Genomic DNA, 19,668 nt, shown 5'->3' on the forward strand with positions numbered 1-19,668 from the left:
AGTCTCCCTACATAAAAAAATGTATACAATCTAGGTTGGCCATGGGAGTGTTTTTCTTACAATTATTTAAATGCTTTTATACATTTGACAATTTTCATAATAAAGTTTTAAATAGCACTATGATTTCAATGACACTAGGCACATCTCAAGCAGCCACATGTGGCTAATGGCTACCCTGTTAGACTGCAAAAATATACTTCTCCATTAGATAAAAAAGTTCATTGGACAGAAGATTCTAGAACCTATCTGCTCAGGGCCCTACAAGGCTTCAGACTAATGCTTCCACCCTAAAGGCAGTACTGACTGGTTGCTGGGGCCAGCAGACCCTACTACCAGGACAGCACAACTCCTGGGACTTTGGCTGGAGCAGTGACAGAACCCTACAGGTTCTTTCAGACCAAGCTACAGGCATGGTCACTTATACAACTAATGAAAGATGAACTCTATGAGAAAGAGATTGAAGGCTGGGAAACACAAGTGGTAACTGTGCCCATCAGGAGTTATCAAAAAACATATGCACACACCTACATGTATTTAAGTCTAGATTCTAGACAACATATAAAGACGGGAACTGGTGTTTCTCACATAAACAAAATACAAATATTGTAAAATGAGTACTAAAGGCATAATCAACGATGTGCCTTGTCTGGGGTACTGACTTCACTCCTGTAACACTTTTTGTTTATACCAAAAAATAATTAAATGTGAATAATCTCTGAAGGCTTTGCAAATGTAAAAAACTCAGAATCTTTTATAACCAACTTCTGTAAGCACCAGAAAATCAAGTTCTATCAGGTATGAAATAAAGGACGGTCTTTGCATGGCTTCCATGGATGAGAATTGGGCTATACATTTCTATATGAAAGAACTCTGCCACAGGATGTGCTTACTAGAACAATTCCTCTATTAAATATATAAACAGCTTCAAAAATACACAATTAAATTGGTTTAATCTTGAAGTATAATCCAATGAGACTGAAAACTAAACATTTCAGATCCTGTACCAAATAGTAGAATACACGAAGGCCTTCAGGATCCCTAAAATTTGAAAAGGTGAAAGTTACTTTTTGTTCCCAGAAAAAGACAATTTTATAAATTCCTAAAATAAAGCAAGACCAAAATCATAAAACAATTTTGTATATTGGTTTTAAGAGAAAGGAATGATTTTGCTGACAACTAAAAACAGATTGAACAACTGAAAAATTAACATCTCTTCAGCAAGAAAAAAATAGTTTCTTCATCAATATTCTCCTTAGGGAAGTAACAGCTATGTAAAACATAAAATAAAATATATATCTATTAATAAATATATTCAATACTGTATTGCCACCAATCTCATGCAGTAACTACATATTTTGGTGTCTACTTATTCTTACAATGACAAAAATCATTCTGTACCCTTTTTCATATTACTTTTCCACAGCAATCAAAAATGATTCACTAAAAATTTTTAATTGATTTAATAATTATTATCTTAGGTAGTTTATTTTCCAATTCTAAATAATATTTCAATGAGCATCTTGTGCATAATACAATCTTCTAATATTGGAGAATATTTCTATAGAAGACAGGCTCAGAAATGAAATTAGTAGGTCAAAGATGAATGAAAACTGCTAACAGTTTATGCTGCTTATTATCAAACTGCTTTCCAAAAGCAGTGGACCAAATGACAACTCGAGTCAGAAATGACCGTGACATCCTCACGCATTCAAACTGGTGAAGCAAACTAAGTGATTACAATTCAGGATGGGGACTTCTTGAGAAGCAGGAAGAAATTCCTTGGCTTAGACAAGGGCAACGGTCTGCAGAAGCCCTTACAATGCCCCCACAGAACCCACGGGACGTAGGAAGCCACAGGTACCTAAAGGTATTAAGCTTTACTGGATTTCTTCAAGTATAGGAGGGGAGTGATATGATTATAGGACTAATGACACTGGCATTCTTTCTTTAAATTTTGTGACACTGAACCTAGGTTTTTAGACAAAGTAGCTAATAAAGTTGGGGCATTATTATACAAAGTTTTTGGATTAACTTTGTTTATTTTGACAACCTGTGAAATGTCCTGTTACCTTCTTTGAGATACAAGATAGCAAGTCTTTAATGATATACAAAGCAGAATTTCATCTGCATAAGAAACTGATAGGATGCCACTGAAATAAGCTTAAACTGACTGCAGCTCTAAAATAAGCCTGGTCTGTAGCAAAACTACAGACAAAACGTTGGAGCACAAGTTATAGGAATAACTATATAGGCATGAACCTATCTTACTATAATAAATACAAACACATTTTCCTTTCTGTAAGGTTCTACAAATAAAACATATAACATTAGTAACTACCACAGTAGCACCTACCCTGTGTCTGATCCTGTTATTAGGGACTTTACACACATGCTCTGTAATCCTTAAAATAAAATTTATAAGGTAGGCTTTAAATTATTAGCCTTATCTTACAAATGTGTAATCCAAAACTCTTAAGAATCAGGAAAACACTTACTGACATCAACAATCTCTAAGAAGTGATAGCAATATTTGCTCCTGGGACTCTCAAGGTGTAAAGACTAATCCTCTTGACTTCACAAAACAATGAAAATTAAGAATTAGTAAAACAGGGCTGGAGCTCTGGTACAGTGGGTTAAAGCCCCAGCCTGCAGTGCTGGCATCCCATGTGAGTGTAGGGTTCAAGTCCTGGCTGCTAACTTCTAATCCAGCTCCCTGTTATTGCTGCCAGGAAAGCAGTGGAGGATGGCCCAGGTGATTGGACCCTGAACCTATATGGGAAACTGGGAAGAAGCTCCTGGCTCCTGGCTCCTGGCTTTGGCCTGGTCCAGCCCCAGTCTTGGCCTTTTGGGGAGTGAACCAGCAGATGGATGACCTCTCTCTATCTGTCTCTACCTCTCTCTGTATCTCTACCTCTCAAGTAAATAAATCTTAAAAAAAAAAACTAGTAAAAGAAATGCAACAGGTGTTCCCAGTGTACCTTGTTATTGTATAAATTTTTCTCTTATTATTTATCTGCACATCTAAAGCCAATAACTAAGAAACTATGTCTACAATGATTCTTCAAGTTAAACTAACAAACAGATGCCATTAAAGGCATTCCTAGCTATTAATTTAATTTGAAGATCTAATTATGCACAATCTGTGGCAGAGACCAAATGGAGAACGAAGATTCTCTATCAATCATAAAACATTGACACAAGAGGCCATTTCTACAGCTTGCCTACTTCTCCACAAACAGAACCGATAAACACATCCTCAAGTGGGTGGAAGAAGCCCTAGGCTCTCCCTAAGTGGAAAAGATCCAAAAGGTTAGCTGAAGCTGTGTCTGGTTTTTAGTACACACAAACATATATAGATATATGCATAAGGAAATCTGAGAGACAAATTTACTTTTTGAAATGATATAATACATAAAACAAATACTGTTCCCTATACCTTCGTTTTCCTAAATAATTAAATAATGTTTCCTTAAATAGAAGAGTTAAGTACTGCTACAGAGTGTCAGCATCTGATAGATTTCTCCACATTTTCTTCCAGACAACGAAGGTGGTACAAAGTATAATCCTTGGGAATATATAAAAGTGAAAATCGATGTTTCTTCCTTCCAGGGGTCCGATCTCCTTTCTCCAAGAGGTGAAAAGACCCAATTCAGAAACCAAACTTTCTACAGCGTGAAACTGGGCCTTCAGAGTTCTTCAGAAGCCCTTGGAGAAACATCAACGATTCTGAAGGGAACATGAGAGGCAAACACAACAGCCAGTGGGAACAAAGACATAATCAAATCTCTCTCTGGAGCATGAGGTGGCAAAAATAAGAATTCTGAAGGAAATGATTTTACACAGTCGAGGAGAATCCCACGTCTTAAATGAAACTAACAACACTGTAACTTACGTCCACTTTTTATTTTAAGATTTATTTATGTATTTTAGGGCTGGCTCTCTGGTGTAACAGGCAAAGCCGCCACCAGCAGTGCCAGCATCACATCTGGAAGTCAGTTCAAGTGCTGGCTACTCCACTTCCAATCCAGCTCACTGCTGTGGCCTGGGAAAGCAGTAGAAGATGGTGCAAGTCCTTGGGCCCCTGCATTTGCGTAGGAGACCCAGAGGAAGCTCCTGGCTCCGAGCTTCAAACTAGCACAGCCCCAGCTTCTGCAGCCAGTTGGGGAATGAACCAGCAGATGGAAGACCTCTCTCTCTCTCTCTCTGCCTCACCTCTCTGTAACTCTTCCAAATAAATAAATCTTTTAAAAAGTATTTATTTATTTATTTGAAAGGCACTGTTGCAGAAAGGCAGAAGCAGAGAGAGAGAGAGAGAGAGAGAGGAGAGAGAGAGAGAGAGGAGAGAGAGAGAGAGAGTCTTCCATCCACTTGTTCACCCCCTAGTGGATGCATAAGCCAGAAATACACTAATCCGAAGCCAGGAGCCAGGAACTTCTTCTGCTTCTCCAAAACAGATTCAGGGCCAAAGGACTTGGGCCATCTTCTGCTGCTTTCCCAAGCCAAAGCAGAGAGCTGGATCAGAAGTGGAGTAGGCAGGTTGGGTGCCGGTGCTGCAAACTGGAACTTTAACCCACTGTGCCACAGTGCTCCCCCTCCCACAGCATACTTTTACGAGATGGGTTAACAAAAAATTTTGCAACAATTTTACGGAAATAATTTGTCTTTAGATAGTTATACGTGAAAAAAGAGAGAGAAAATATAAGTTTTCACATATGAAGCCAGAAAGATGGAAGGAATTAAATTCAAAGTAAAAGGAAAGGAAAAAATGAAATAAAGAAGATATATAATGGACAAACACTAGAAAGAATAAATGAAAAGAAACACCAATTCATCAAAAAAAAAAAACAGTAAAATTGATATAAACTCTAGCTGTGCTGATCAAAGAAGGAAGCCACTTACACGGCAGGATCTTAGAAAGGAAGTGACTACAGGTTCTCCAGAAGTAAACAGGTGGTAAATGAACATGATTCTTATAGGTTGCACTGTGTCCTTCAAAAAACTATTTAAGTCCCAACCTCTATACCTGTGAGTACAGGCTTTTTATGCAATAGAGTCTTTGGAAATATACTTCAGCTAAGATGAGGTCATTAGGGTGCACCCTAATCTAGTATAACTGGTGTCCTTATTAGGACAGCAACCCACCTGTGAAAACAGAGACACAAGGGGAGAATGTGATGTGAGATGTCAGAGCCAGAAATTCAGGCATTCTGAAGGCCAAGAAGCACCAATGGAGGACTGGCATTGTGGCAAAACAAGTTAAGCTGCAGCCTGCAATGCCAGAAAACCATATGCATGATGGTTCCATGCCCATCTGCTCTACTTCCAATTCAGCTTCTGCTAATGTGCCTGAGAAGGCAGTGGCCTCTGCAGCCACTTGAGGAGTGAACCAGCAGATGGAAAATCTCTCTCAATCTTTCTTTCTGTAACTCTGCCTTTCAAATAGATATTTTTTTGGAAAAAAAAAAAAAAGAAGTAGAAGCAGCAGCATCACCAAGGATCAAGGTTAGGTGACTACCACCAGATGCCAGGAAGGTGCAAGGGAGGATTCCACACAGGGTCACAGAGGGCATGTGGCCCTGTCACCATGATTTGGGTTTCTTTTATTTAGTTATTTTTTCTTAAGGTAAATCTATTTATTTAAAATGCACAGTTACTGAGAGAGAATGAGACAGAGTGAGTGAGAGAGAGAGAGAGAGAGAGAGAGAGAGAGAGAAAGAAGACAAAAAGAGAGAGCAAGCGATCTGCAATGGCTCCAAAGTAATCCAGTGGAAAAAGGAAAGGTTTTGTAACAGTGCAAAAACAATTGCATCTCATAAGCCTCAACACTGTTCTCAGATACAAAATAACTAGAAATCGATGCAAACCATCCATGTAAACTAAAACTATACAAAATGTCTAAGAATAAGCATAGAGAAATATAAATTTAAAAACACCAGATGCCACTGAACACTGGCCACAATAGCTAAAATGAAAATGTTGACAATGATGGGGAGCAATTGGAATTCACATTTGTTGCTACTGGGAGAGTAAAATGATGTAACTACATTAAAAATCAGTATATGAGCTTCTTATCAAATTAAACATGTACTTACCTATGATCCAGAAATCAGATTCTTAGATAGTTATTAAAAAGAGACAGAAATATATCCCCACACACAGAGACCCACACATAAATTTCATGGCAGCTTTATTCACAGTAGCCAAAAATGAGAAACGTATCAACTGTCCATAACTGAGTGAACAGATGTGCTCTAGCTGAACAATAGAATACTAAATAACAAAGAGAGGGAACTGCTGATCCATGAAAAACCACTGATTAATTTTAAGCACATGCTGATCCAAAAGCAGGCAGGAAAAAAAAAATGCACAGGATGCATGTAGTTCTAGAATAAGCTAAACAAACTGATAGTAACAGAAGAGCATCGCTGGTGGACAGGGGCCAGGTGGCTGGAGTGAGGCAGAATGGAAGTTCTGGAGCTGATGCAGATGTTCTAGATTTTGATTTGCTAGCGTGTGAGAGGTAACCAGATTAAAACCTATATCCCTCATGACTTAAAATGGGGACATTCTATTGTATGGATAGTCTAACTCAATAAGGTTGAGTTTTTTTCATTTCAAGGTCAAAAGACAAAGAAAATTTAAACACTTATTCCAGATTAAAGGACATGTCATCGATATGATGATTAAATGCATTGTATTATTGTGAACATGGAGAAAAATACCCATAAATGACAATATTAGGACAATGGACAAATTGGAATGTGGTTTATAGATTAAATCATTATGCTGTATCATTGCTAAATTTCCTGATTTTCATAATTGCAGCATGGTTATATTAGACAAAGTCCTTTTCTTCAAAAATATTCAGAAACCAGGGCATATCTTCAATTTATTTTCAGATGGATCGACAATGAGAAAAATGTGAAAGAGAAACAGGAAAACACAGCAAAATACAAATAACTGATAACTGTGGGTAAAAGTTGCATGGGTCTGTCTTGTAGTATTCTTTCAACTATTCAGTAAATTTGAATTTAAATTCTATAACAAAATAGTTTTAAAGACGAGGTATGCTTCTACATAGTAAAAATATAACTATATCCTAGTTCTTAATTGTACTTCCACGGTCTGATAACATTGACATGTTTTATCCTATTGATAAGGAAAGATCGAGGCCACGCATTAGGATGCTCTAACAGGTCCCGGGTTGTTCAGGGAAGCGGGAAGAGTGATGCCTGAGAACCACAATAGAGGAACAGCTGCTCCAAAGATGAATCTCCCACTCCCCACAGGAAGAAGATGGCGCCTGGCATCCTGATCAGGGCTCAGGAGAAGATGTGCTTCCTCTTCCAGCTCCTGTGTCCACACTGCACTGAGCCCTGCAGTCAGAAACAGGTGTTAGCAGTGACCCCAAATTACTACACGACAGAAAACCAGGGCAGCATTTCCAATGTTACCTGTTCTTCTAAGTGCACATTGAAGAAGGGAAATTACAATTAATTCTCTTTTTACAGATACAACTGTAGGTTCTAGAGCAATCGCCATATGCTAATCTTGTTGTGGCCAAAAATACACATTTTTCTTTCCTAGGAGGTGAACTCATCATTTTCAAATTCCTGCAGAACAGAAAATACAAAGGTCAACTGTTTAAATCCGAATTTTCCAATGACATCTTCATGAACGTTTTAAATTCTATTTCTTAAATTCCTAATAAATATAAATGTTCTTCATAACTTCAACATCGAAAGATTTTCTTTATTCGTAGCCCATTAAAGACATTTACCTAAAATCTCCCAGTTTGTTCCACACTCTGAACTTTTGGTCAGCAGAAAAATTACTTTGCAAAATGGCTTTGGGATCATAATATACCAAACCTACTTTCTTATTTTATTTGTTTAATAGAAGTGAGAATTTGAAAAGTAGAACTGAATTTCTGTGACACAGATAACCAGGTCTCATGAAAATATACTTTAAGGAGAAAAAAACAGAATGAAATACAGTCAGAGATTAGATAGTTTGATTGATGTTTTGGTTTATTTCTTTGTCTTCCCCATCAACAAACAGTAGTTAAGCAAAACCATGGCAGTCCACAGAAAACTATCAAAGCATGGTGTCTATCTAAAAAAAAGGTTCATTAGGTGGCAGAACTACTTTCCTACTTAGTTAAAATGATAGATAAATAAGATGCTGCACCTCCTTGAATATGTTCATCAGTCAGAAAGTAGATTCACACTTAGGCTGAGGCTTAAGTAGAGGCAGGAGTACATATGTGGTGGTTTTTTTTTGTGATTCTGAATTCTTAGGTGAGATTATTCTTTTTTCTCTTTTGCTTAAATGGAGGGCTCAAGACCATTCTAGAGTGTTTTTTTTTAATGTTTATTTATTTATTTGAGAGGTAGAGTTACATACAGAGACAGGGAGAGACAGAGAGAGAGGTCTTCATCTGCTGCTTTGCTCCCCTAATGACCACAATGGACAGAGCTGGACCAATCTGATGCCAGGAGCCCGGAGACAGGCGCTTCTTCCAGTCTCCCATGTGTGTGCAGGGGTCAAGGACTTGGGCTGTCTTCCAATGCTTTGCCAGGCCATAAGCAGAGAGCTGGATCAGGAGAGGAACAGCCAGGACATGAAATGTGCCCATATAGGATGCTGGTGCCACAGGCAGAGGCTTAACCCACTATGCCACAGCGCCCATGCCAGGAATAACTACTATTTAGTCAGGATGGTACAATCACTTCATATTTACCTAAACAATGACTGTGTTTCATTTTGTGTGTTTCATAACTCATACTGCATGTGTTTGGTATGCTTTTATCATTACTAATGCCAAATATCTCTTCTCTATTAACACCACTTACTAAAATACTTTCTTCCTAATTCTTCTTTTATTAAATGGAATTTACTTCAAAAAAAAAAAAAAACTGTGAAATGAGCAATGACTTGTTAGACACAATCCTTCCAACTCCCACACCAATGTTAGAGTCTGAATACATTTCAGAATCTTACATTCCAGGTGATGTGCCATCATCAAGCCATTTCCATTTGCATTCCACATCACTATATGACAATCCAATCCAATACATATTTTCAGGAATCTGAAATTGAACAAATGCCTACAAAGGAAACAAAACACATCATGGGAATAAGTTCCCTTCTGTTGGAAGAATGAGAAGACAGACAGGTAGAGGGACAAAAGCTGTATCCACGGCCAGTACTCTGCCGCTCTCCACAACACCCTTCACCCCTGATTCATAGAAAAATCTCTCATTCTACAAGGCCTATATTTTCATTTTCCAAAGAACATTTCCTTAGGAGATTATTTATATACATTAAAATCGGTTGCCAGTCTCATGAATTAGTTAAAGCATGGAAAATGTTTAAATTAAAATACCTACAAATAAGAAATTTGTTAAATAATGTATGGCACTTCAGAAAACTATTGAGACTCATGCTCCAAAAGAATATGTCATGGTGTAGAGAAGGTGGCACTGCATGACCTTAAATGAAAGAAGAAGTCTTCAAAACAAACTTCTTAAAATAAAAACTGATTGTGTGGGGGGTGTGCATTACACTCTTCACTCACAGAAGAAAGCCTTGCTTTTAGGTAAGTAGTTGGAAGAGATAAAAGGGGGGGAGTAAGTGTTTGGGAATATTAAAAATGTCTAAAATGTACTATAACCGGCCAGCGCTGTGGTGCAGAGGGTTAAGGCGCTGGCCTGAAGCGCCGGCATCCCATATGGGAGCCAGTTCTAGTCCCAGATGCTCCTCTTCTGATCCAGCGCTCCTAGACTATGCTGCACCCCCACTGCTTGCCACCCCATAGGGAAAAAATAACTGTGGTTCTAGGGTACAGGCTACCAAAGGTTCAAATAAGTACTTCCTCCAAGGAAAGGCATATTTTCTTGTTAAGTGGCACTACTGCAGACTCCTTGGAGAGAGAGGATTACAAACTTCACCCTTCCTAATCATCGTCATAATAGATCATGTGCATTGAACACTCAATGAGTAGCAGGATCATATGCTTATTAGCAGACAGGGTTTCCAGGGAGATTCTGAACTCTATAATCTTCCCCACACAATAGGAAGAACAGCTGAAGATCCCTCTTTCTGGACCACCCTCCCCTTTGCAGCATCTTGGGTCACAGGAAAGAGACACATTCATGAGATTGAGGGTACATGCAGAAGTATGTGATACCAGTTCATGTTCATTGTCAATCTTCAAAAGGGAGGAACCGTAACTTTGGCAAGTTTGTTTACATTGTTCCCAGGTGTTATCTTGCAGAACAAAATAATAGCAGTTTACTCCATAACAGGACCAGTAGACTTCATGGACTTTACCTACAACAAGTGAGGACAGTCATTGAATTTCTTATTATCTAGTCATCTGTGAATGAGAACAATATGTTTATCAGCCACCCCTAACTGACACAAAGGCTCAAATATATCTATAATAATTACTAGAGGCTGGTTAAAGTTGAGGGTGGAAGTTGGCAATGTGTAGAGAGAGGTTAGCTAAGTCCCAAAACACAGTCAGGTGCAGTATCAAGTTTTAGTGTTCCATCGGTCAGTAGGGTGACTAAACTTCACCAGGATAAATTATCACTGAAGAACTGGAAGAGGGGAGCTTGTGGGCTCCAAACACAAAGAAAGGACAGGAAATGAAAAGGCTAAATGTGATTGGTTTGCACCATGTTTATGTGTTAAAATATTAAATGAGACCCATATTATGTCCAAGTATTATATTCTGAACAAAAATTTTTCAATAGAATAATTCTCTTAAAATGCTTAAAGAGTTACTACTGCATTAGATTGTGAGGATATAGTCTGAAAAGACAAGAGTCTCACAGTGTAGGGAGACACCAATACACAGGAGATAACTCCTCATGATTCCACTTCTCTGAGGTATCTGCAGTGGCCAAACCCATGGGAAGACAGAATAGAAGGAGGTTGTCCAGAGCTGGTGGGCAGGGAAATGGAAAATTCTGTGCTCTGAGTGTAATCTTTCAGTTATGTGTGAGGGATAAGTTCCAGAGATCAGCAGTACAACATAGTGCGCACGGTGAGGGACGCTGTATCATACACTTAAAATTTAAAGCTCTCACAGTCAGTGTTCTTACCACAAGTGAACAACATAAGGACACGTTGGGAGGTGATATAAAAGTCTATTTTCCTTATTGTGGAGATTGAGTCATGGTTGGATGCATGTGTCCATCTCATCAAATCATGTATATTTAATCTATGCAGTTTTGGATGCTAATAATAGCTCAATAAAGATGTTTTAAAATAATAAAATATAGTCTAAGTTTTTAAAAATATTCTAGGATGCTTCAAAATAATAAAAATAATCTAAGTTTTTAAAAAATATTTTAGGTTGCTTTCTAATTTAAAAATATATTTTGCTGACCGGCATTGTGGTATAGTATGCTAAGTGTCCACCTGAGGCCCTGGTACCCCATATGGGCTCCTGTTCATGTCCTGGCTGCTCCTCTTCAAATCCAACTCTCTGCTTATGGCCTGAGAAAGCAGTGAAGATGGCCCATGTGCTTTGGACCCCTGCACCCTCATGGGAGACCCAGAAGCTCCTGCCTTCTGGCTTCAGCTCAGCTTGGCTCCAGCCATGGGGCCAAGACCTTTCTCTCTGCTTCTCTGTCTCTGTCTCTGTCTCTCTCTCTCTGGTTCTATCTCTCTGGTTAGTGGGTAAAGCCACCACTTGCAGTGCCAGCATCCCATATGGGTGCAAGTTCAAGTCCCAGCTGCTCCAGTTCCAATCCAGCTCTCTGCTATGGCCTGGGAAAAACAGCAGAAGATGGACCAAGTCCTTCTACCTGCATTCCTGTGGGAGACCCGGATTAAGCTCCAGGCTCCTGGCTTCGGATTGGCTCCAGCTCTGCCCATTTTGGCAATCTGAAGAATGAACCAGCTGGTGAAAGACCTTTCCTCTCTCTCTCTGCCTCTGCCTCTGCCTCTCTGTAACTCTGCCTTTCAAAGAAATAATCTTTAAAATAAAATCTCTAAAATTATATGTAGAAACATTTCTCTACCCTTTATATAGTTATATTGATAGTATAAAAACTTATAAATAGAAACTAAATGTCTACTAAGTACTATAATTAAATACACAAAAGTTATTTTAAATATATGAATATTTACTGGTTGTTTATAAGTCTGGACAATTCATTCCATCATTAGGCAACATTTTAGTACTTACTGCATGAGATTTAATATTTTTATCTCTTGGGTGTTTGTATAAATGTCAACACTAGGACAAATCTCGCAGATATCTTGCAGGGAGTATATTTTTACTGTACTTTCAAAAGCTCATGAAAAAAAGAAAAAGTGTTCATGAAAATATAAGCTTATTTGGGTGCCAATTTTTTGAAATCCCTGTAGAATTGTTTAATAAGGTGCATTTTCCATGAATCTTTAAAATTACACTGGTATTGGTGGTCACATATAGAACAAATATCTGAAGTCAAGGCAGACACACCAACATACACACACACACACACATACCACAACATATCTCTATAGCAGCATTCAAATAAAACTGTTGCGCCCGTTGTAGGTAATATTTTTACTGAAAGCCTCCGCATTTTATGTGAGCAACACCCCAAGTCTCACAGGGCCAGATCAGCTGAATTGCTAGGGGTCTGGCATACTGTTTCACCATCTGGGAATAGAGAGGAGGCAAAAACTGCCATGGAGTCTGGGGAAACACAGGGCTCTACACATGCAAATGTGGTTCCAGGGATTCCAACCCCCTGCATCTGAAAGGCACAAATTCAAAGCTGTCCAGTGGAGCCACAGATCACTAGGCATAAGTGTGCTTATTAGACCTCAAGGCTTCTAGAAGGGAAGAAATGACCAAGACGACACAGTGAATCCTTCCAGATTTCTTCCATACCTGGATTGTGCACAGATTTCGGGAAGGTATCTTTTTTTGCACAGCGTCCATTCTGTTTTAAAAAGGGTGACTTCAGTGCATTTTCCATTAGAAGGGTTTTATTTTTGAGAGTGTCATATTCTAAAGACTGATTTGCCAAGAGTTGCTTCTTTAAGTAGTCATCATTTTGCACAACGTGGTACATTTGAGTGAGGTTTCCTAGAATTTCCTGCTGTTGATGCTTTTCTTGAATAAGCTGTAAAACTAAAACGTGCAGCACAGATATCATAAAAATACAACATGATGTCCAACTGTGAAATTAGAGACAACAGGAAAAGTCTCACTTTAACAACCAACTCATATGATTATTTCAGTAATTTGACATTTAGAAAGTAACACCTCAGTGAACTGACCACAGAAATGGAAACATCAAATTTCTCACTAATAGCCACTGAAGGGTAGCATAAATAAAATACCTGGTGGCTAACACCGTACTTTACAGTTCAACTCATTTTAATAGCACATCATTTACAAAGAAGTAGCAAATCAAAGTTCAGTTAGTTAACATTTAATGATACATCTTCTAAAGATAAAAACCTAACCTAGCAGGCAGATGTTTGTGGACAGATGCCTGTGTCCCACGACTGAGCACCCGGGTACAGTGCAGTGCCCAAGCCCTGGCTCCTGACTCCAGCATCTTGAGAGGAGGCTGCAATAACTCAAGAAGTTGAGTTTCTGCCACCCATGTGGAAAACCTGGGCTGAGATCCTGGCTCCCAGCTGCAGGTATCTGCCAGAAGGGATTCTTTCTCTCTCTTTCTCTCTCTCACCCCACCTCAATTTAAAAAATAGTTGTAGCCTGAACTTAAAAACATGAAGATATAACACAATTATTATTGGAATAGATGAAATATCTGAAAATAGGTGATTTCATACAAATGTAGTATATCCATGTTTTTCCTTAAGATGAGAAAAACAGAGAAAGACAAGAAAAAAGCTTAAATTCCAGATCATCTTCTATGTGCATATTAATTCTTCTTACTGTTTCCTTATTATATACTTTGAAATAAATAAATAAACAGCCAAAGTATTTTTCTCAGACTGACAATGATCTCATCTCAATGGCAGAATCCTACACAATAACCTACCAAAAGCAATGTTCCCATGCACTATGCAGAATGAGACAGCTTCAGAGCCAGTGAACTAGGTAAGCAGAGTGAACACCACCGTGTGATGTGTTCCTGAAAAACTCACCAACAAAGTCCAGAACCCTCTGGGAGGTCCCCCGAGTTTCAACAGGGAGCAACACTGTTAGTATCTGCACAAAGCATGGTTACTGCAGGTCCTCAGACTAGAAAGATGGACTCCAGTACTCACTATTTGCCTCCAGCACTCTGACCATCACTGAGAGAAGTAAACAGAGAGTTCCAAGAATCACTGCAATGAGATGCCAGGGCACTGAGAACTCTTTAAAGAAAAAAGAGAGAGAGAGAGAGAGCCTGGTTACCACTTACCTCCATCAGGGACACTGTTTGAAGCAAAGGGAAGATCTTTAAAAATTTTATAAGACTACATCATTCAAAGTGATTTAAAATTTTAACCTATAAAATACAGTTTTAAAGTTTAAGGTTTCCAGTTGATGTGGGAGACATAGAAGAAGCTTCTGGCTCCCAGTTTTGGCCTGACACAGCTCCAGCTATATCAGCTCTCTGGGGAGGAACCAATATTTGCAAGATTCTCTCTCTCTCTCTCTCTCTCTCTCTCTCTCTCTCTCTCTTTCTCTCCCTCTCTCTCTCTCTCTTTCTCTCTCTCCTCTCTGTGAAAATCTGACTTTAAAATAAAATTTAAAAATCCCAAAAAAGAATTTCTGGCTGAGTACTCATCACAGAATTCCCCTGTACAGGAATAGTTCTTCAGGGTTTAAAAGCAGGCCCCTACTGAAGCACCACTGAAGCTGACGTAAGATGCACAGGGGAGTCCACAGTGACACGCGTCCTTCCTGTGATCACAGATAATCATGCAAAGGAAAAGCAGGCAATGGTCTTGAGTTCTGGGTTGCAAAAGGGATCACAGGCCATCCTGACAGGAGGTTCTAGAAATCCACTTTTCCTCCTTCACCATCAATTTGTTTTTCTGTAGACAATACTGTATCTATCCTTTTACTTTTGATGTCTGCATGTTGGAAAATTATATCATTGATGATCACCAAACTAAAATGATAAAAATTATTTTCAGCTTAGAGTTTAAATTGTGACAATATTTGAGGTACAGAGAAAACAGAAATATTAGAAAGTCCCTTTGATATGAAAATTTTTTCCTTCTTCATGGCCTTTAACATCAGATACATATTCTTAAGGTATCTAAAATGTGTTCTTTGAATAAATTTGTTTTTAACACATATTTTTCACTTTGTAAACATTCTCTAAGATATGCTACATTTTCTTGGAACACTTTTCTGCTTTTTTTTTTTTTTTTTGACAAGCAGAGTTAGTGAGAGAGAGAGACAGAGAGAAAGGTCTTCCTTTGCCATTGGTTCACACCCCCCACCCCGAGATGGCTGCTACGGCCAGCACACTGTGACCAGCGCACTGCGCCGATCAGAAGTCAGCAGCCAGGTGTTTCCTCCTGGTCTCCAATGCGGGTGCAGGGCCCAAGCACTTGGGCCATCCTCCACTGCCTTCCTGGGCCACAGCAGAGAGCTGGACTGGAAGAGGAGCAACCTGGACAGAATCCAGTGCCCCAACCAGGACTAGAACCTAGGGTGCCGGCGCTGCAGGCAGAGGGTTACCCAAGTGAGCCATGGCACTGGACATGTGTTTTATTTTTTAAAGGATTCACAAATCATTATTGACCAGATTTGAATAAAAGCAGTCTATTAGCTGCTCATAGGATTCATTAATTTCTCCATTCTGCCAACTGTCCTTTCAACTTTTCCGTTCTACTCTTCTGCCTTGTAATAGCTTATTATAACCATTAGTCAATCAGAAGTATCTATATGAACTTTTCCCAAGCCTCAAGTTTGCTAATCAATACAAGACAGGTGAATTTAGAGGCCTAAAATATATACACGGGGATAGGCATTGTGATGCAGTGGGTTAAGCAGCCGGTTTTTGCAATGCAGGCATCCCATATCACAATACCCATTCATGTCTCAGCTGCTCCACTTCTTATCCAGCTCCCTGTTAATGCACCTGAGAAAGCGGCAGAAGATCACTCAAGTATTTTGGTGTCTGCACTCTATGTGTGAGATCCTGAGAGAGTCCTAAGCTCCTGGCTTCTGCCTAGCCCAGCCACGGCTATTGCAGCATTTGGAGTAAACCAGTGGTCCTCTCTTTGTCTTTCTCTCTCTCTCTCTCTCTCTCTCTCTGTGTCTCTCTCTGTGCCAAACTACTTTTCAAATAAATAAATAAATTGTGTGTGTGTGTATATATATATATATATATATATACCTTTGTAATCAGTTTTTCCACTCCTTCGAGTGCCATCAGATCTTAATCTATTCTGCGATTCTGAAGAAGACTGAGGAAATCTCAAAGCTAAAAAAGTCTCCTCCTGATCACTCATCTCTAAAAGAAGAGAAACATATCTGGCATCAAAACTTTGCTACACGATGACTTCTAAAGAAAAATCAAAATGGCAGCTGGAAGGAACATTCCCGACGTGATGGTGAGAGCTAATTGTGTGTGCGTCTGTGCGTCTCCCTGTACACATGTTTATCTTCTCCTGCAAGCACATAGACAGTCTGATTTATATAAGAAGGGGAAATCCTGTTAACATTTCCATTAAACTCATTTATAATCCTAGTGATCATTGCCACGGTTATCAGAAAAGATAAACGGAAGAAAAAGATTGCCAGAAGATTATTGTCCTATTTACTCAATTTCACTCAAAATGTTCAACATACGCATAAAAATATTATGACAAATTTGTACCATCTCAAAGTTCTGAAACACATTTAAATGGTTGGTTCTAACAACAATAATTCTGCACTCTGAAAGAGTATAAATGCCTTGGCTTAAAAAATACATATTTCGATATGCATATGAGTGCTTCTAAAGCTCTCGCATTCTTTTCATACACTCTAAGAAAGTGCTTCCCAAAGTACATCTCAAAGATCAACTGTAAATGATTACAAGAGGGTGAATATCATTAGTTGGTTAGCATTTCAGAGTCCAGTGTCTTGTACAAGATAAGCTGAATAAAAATGTCTTAGGTTCCCGGATATGATGTTGCCATCAAAACTTTTATGAAAATAAAATTTTTTATGGGTAATCTCTGGTTAAGGTCTTTTAAGGATTAATCTAGCAATAAATATCAATGTAGAAAGAAATTACTAAATAATAAAATTAGAAATTTACCTTGCTTCTTACTTTCATGTAAGAGAGAAGATTATATCAAAGAAGCAGGAAATATGCAAAAAAACTGCACACATAACTATAGCCTTTTATACATATTTAATTACAAAATTTTCTATACTTATTTACATTTTCTCTAACTTCCTACTAGGAAACAAGAACATTTCTGCTACAGAACGCTTCAATATGGAATGATAATATGCAAATCATTGGAGCCAAGGAAAAGTAACTCCTCAAGTCACTCTTCTTCATGTTCACAACACAAAGCAAAACTCATAGCATATTGAGAAAGAGAAGATAACTCATCCTGGACACTGAAACTCAATTCTGACACGCTGCAGAGTCCATGCAATTCTAATGCAATGAGAGGGAATGTTTTCCTACCAGGCTCCTTCTCAGGCCACGTCACTTGTAGTTCAGTGCCATATTCCTAGAATAAGTAGAATTAATAGGATACCCAGGTGCTAAGATCCAAGGGAATAAAAGCAGGTGTTACCTGGATCCACGCCGTGCAGTGATGCAGGTGGAAGAAACCGACCCCAATATGAGGGAGAAGTCGTCCACTCCAGTCGAAAATCCCTTAGGGGCTCCACCACGAGAAGCGAACTGCCTCTGAGTGAGGATACTCCGACTCAAAATGCTCTGCCCCTCCTGGTGAAGTGGTAGAGGAAACTGAATGATGAAAGCTGTTGTTTACAGGAAAGGAAAGAGGGTCATGCGCTGTGTCTTCCTCCATTTCAACTAATCAACCATTTAGCATTCTTTGCAAAATAGCACCCAAAACCAATATTTATGGACTGAAAAAGCTGAGCAACACATGGTTGTGGAAAACAAGATGAATGTCATTAACAGAAAGGTAACAGATATAAAGCAAACCACCAGTTAAAGAGATGGGCAAAATGTTTGTGTGTTTATACAACAAGGGACAGAACTCATTTCTTTAGCTCTTGGTTTAAATAATTCCCTCTCTGTTAGAAAGGTTCTGTTATATGTTGCTATTTTTTAAAGAAAGATTATTCCATTTTAGTTCATGTTTATTTCAGGTAAAATTGTTTTTAATTTTTTTTAAATATCTGCCATTCCACTATAAAATAATTCGGTTTATTTTCTTCCAGTATTTTTTGATAAATTATGTTTACTAGCAAAGCTTGTATCAATACATAGTGCTTCCACTTTAGATTTATTTTATTATTTTATTGCTAGAGTTACAGAGGCAGGTAGAGACAGAGAAAGAGGTCTTCTATCTACAAGTTCAATCTCCAATTGGCCATAAGAGCTACAGCTGGGCCAGGATGAAGCCAGGAGCCAGGATCTTCTTCCAGGACTCCCATGCTGGTACAGTGGCCCAAGCACTTGGGCCATCTTCCACTGCTCTCCCAGGCCATCAGCAGAGAGTTGCATCAGAAGTGGAGCAGCCAAGACTCAAACCTGCTCCCATATGGGTTACCAGTGCTGCAGGCCAGGGCTCTAAACTGCTGGACCACAGTGCTGGCCCCACTTTATTCTTTTCTAATAAGCAATAAGCATTTCTTCACTTTAAATGTATTCATGTAAAACACAAATATTTCAATTCAAAGCAACAGACAAAGACAGCTCTTCATCTGTTGGTTGACTCTCCAAATGCCCACAGCAGGCCTGGGCTGGGCTAAGAAGCCTGTGGTGGTTTAACCCTCTGCACCACAACAATCACCACTAAGACACAATTTAAAAACCATCATACTAATTACTCACATGGGTACACCCATAAGTTATTTAAGCAACCCCTTGCTATTGAATAATTAGCTTATTTTCCAGTTTTTTGCTACTTTAAAAAGTAATTGCCTTGTACTGTTGCATGTTTTGCTAGAAACTAACTTAAACACAAAGTTATGGGGTCACAGGGCATGTACATTTAAAGAACTGGGATATACATATTACTAAACACACCCTGGAAAAGTCATGCCTATTTGTATTCCACCAGTTGTGTGTGAAAATATTCACATTTAATTTTTTTAAGATTTATTATTTGAAAGGCAGAACTATAGGCAATAAGTATAAAATAGAGAAGGAGAGAGAGAGAGAGAGAGAGAGAGAGAGAGAGAGAGAGATCTTCCATGCACTGGTTCACTCCCTAAATGGCTACAACAGCCAGGGCTGGGCCAGGAACCAGGAACTACATCCAGGTCTCCCAGGTGGATGACACAGACTCAGTACTTGAGTACTGCTGCCTTCCCAAGCACATTAGCAGGAAGCTGGATTGGAAGTGGAGCAGCTGGGATGCTGTCATGACCCATTGTACAACAATTCCAGCCCTTCATGTTTGACTTGTGAGAAGAAATGCGGGTAAGTTATTCCTCTCCTTAGAGTCCAGAAATCTTAATTCTACTATCTGTCTCCACATCCTTCCAAGCCTCACTTTATCATATATGTTAGAGTTTAAAAAGACATTCATTTG

At 38.9% G+C, this 19,668-nt stretch overlaps 1 protein-coding gene across 1 annotated transcript; it reads right to left on the minus strand.

The window, feature by feature from the left end:
- Window positions 1-6,170: 6,170 nt before the first annotated feature.
- Window positions 6,171-17,857, minus strand: LOC138843868 (killer cell lectin-like receptor 2). Its single transcript, XM_070049375.1, has 7 exons — window positions 17,731-17,857; window positions 14,257-14,283; window positions 12,902-13,144; window positions 10,193-10,335; window positions 9,004-9,110; window positions 7,455-7,613; window positions 6,171-7,376 (listed from the first exon to the last, which is right to left on the minus strand). Exons 2-6 carry the CDS (start codon window positions 14,279-14,281, stop codon window positions 7,463-7,465), a joined length of 669 nt encoding a protein of 222 aa, XP_069905476.1. The 5' UTR covers window positions 14,282-14,283; window positions 17,731-17,857; the 3' UTR covers window positions 6,171-7,376; window positions 7,455-7,462.
- Between the last annotated feature and the right edge of the window lie 1,811 nt (window positions 17,858-19,668).

Source organism: Oryctolagus cuniculus, chromosome 9, assembly GCF_964237555.1.
Source record: "Oryctolagus cuniculus chromosome 9, mOryCun1.1, whole genome shotgun sequence".
NCBI lineage: Eukaryota > Metazoa > Chordata > Mammalia > Lagomorpha > Leporidae > Oryctolagus > Oryctolagus cuniculus.

What these genes read in the sequence shown, in the direction of transcription:
- LOC138843868 (XM_070049375.1), bottom strand. Translation starts at nt 14,281, where the DNA reads ATGGTCAGAGTGCTGGAGGCAAATA. An exon ending in GAAATCTGTGCACAATCCAG is followed by an intron (nt 10,336 to 12,901) that starts GTATGGAAGAAA and finishes CACTTGTTGTAG; the next exon opens with GTAAAGTCCATGAAGTCTAC. An exon ending in TTGACAATGAACATGAACTG is followed by an intron (nt 9,111 to 10,192) that starts GTATCACATACT and finishes TTTCCTTTGTAG; the next exon opens with GCATTTGTTCAATTTCAGAT.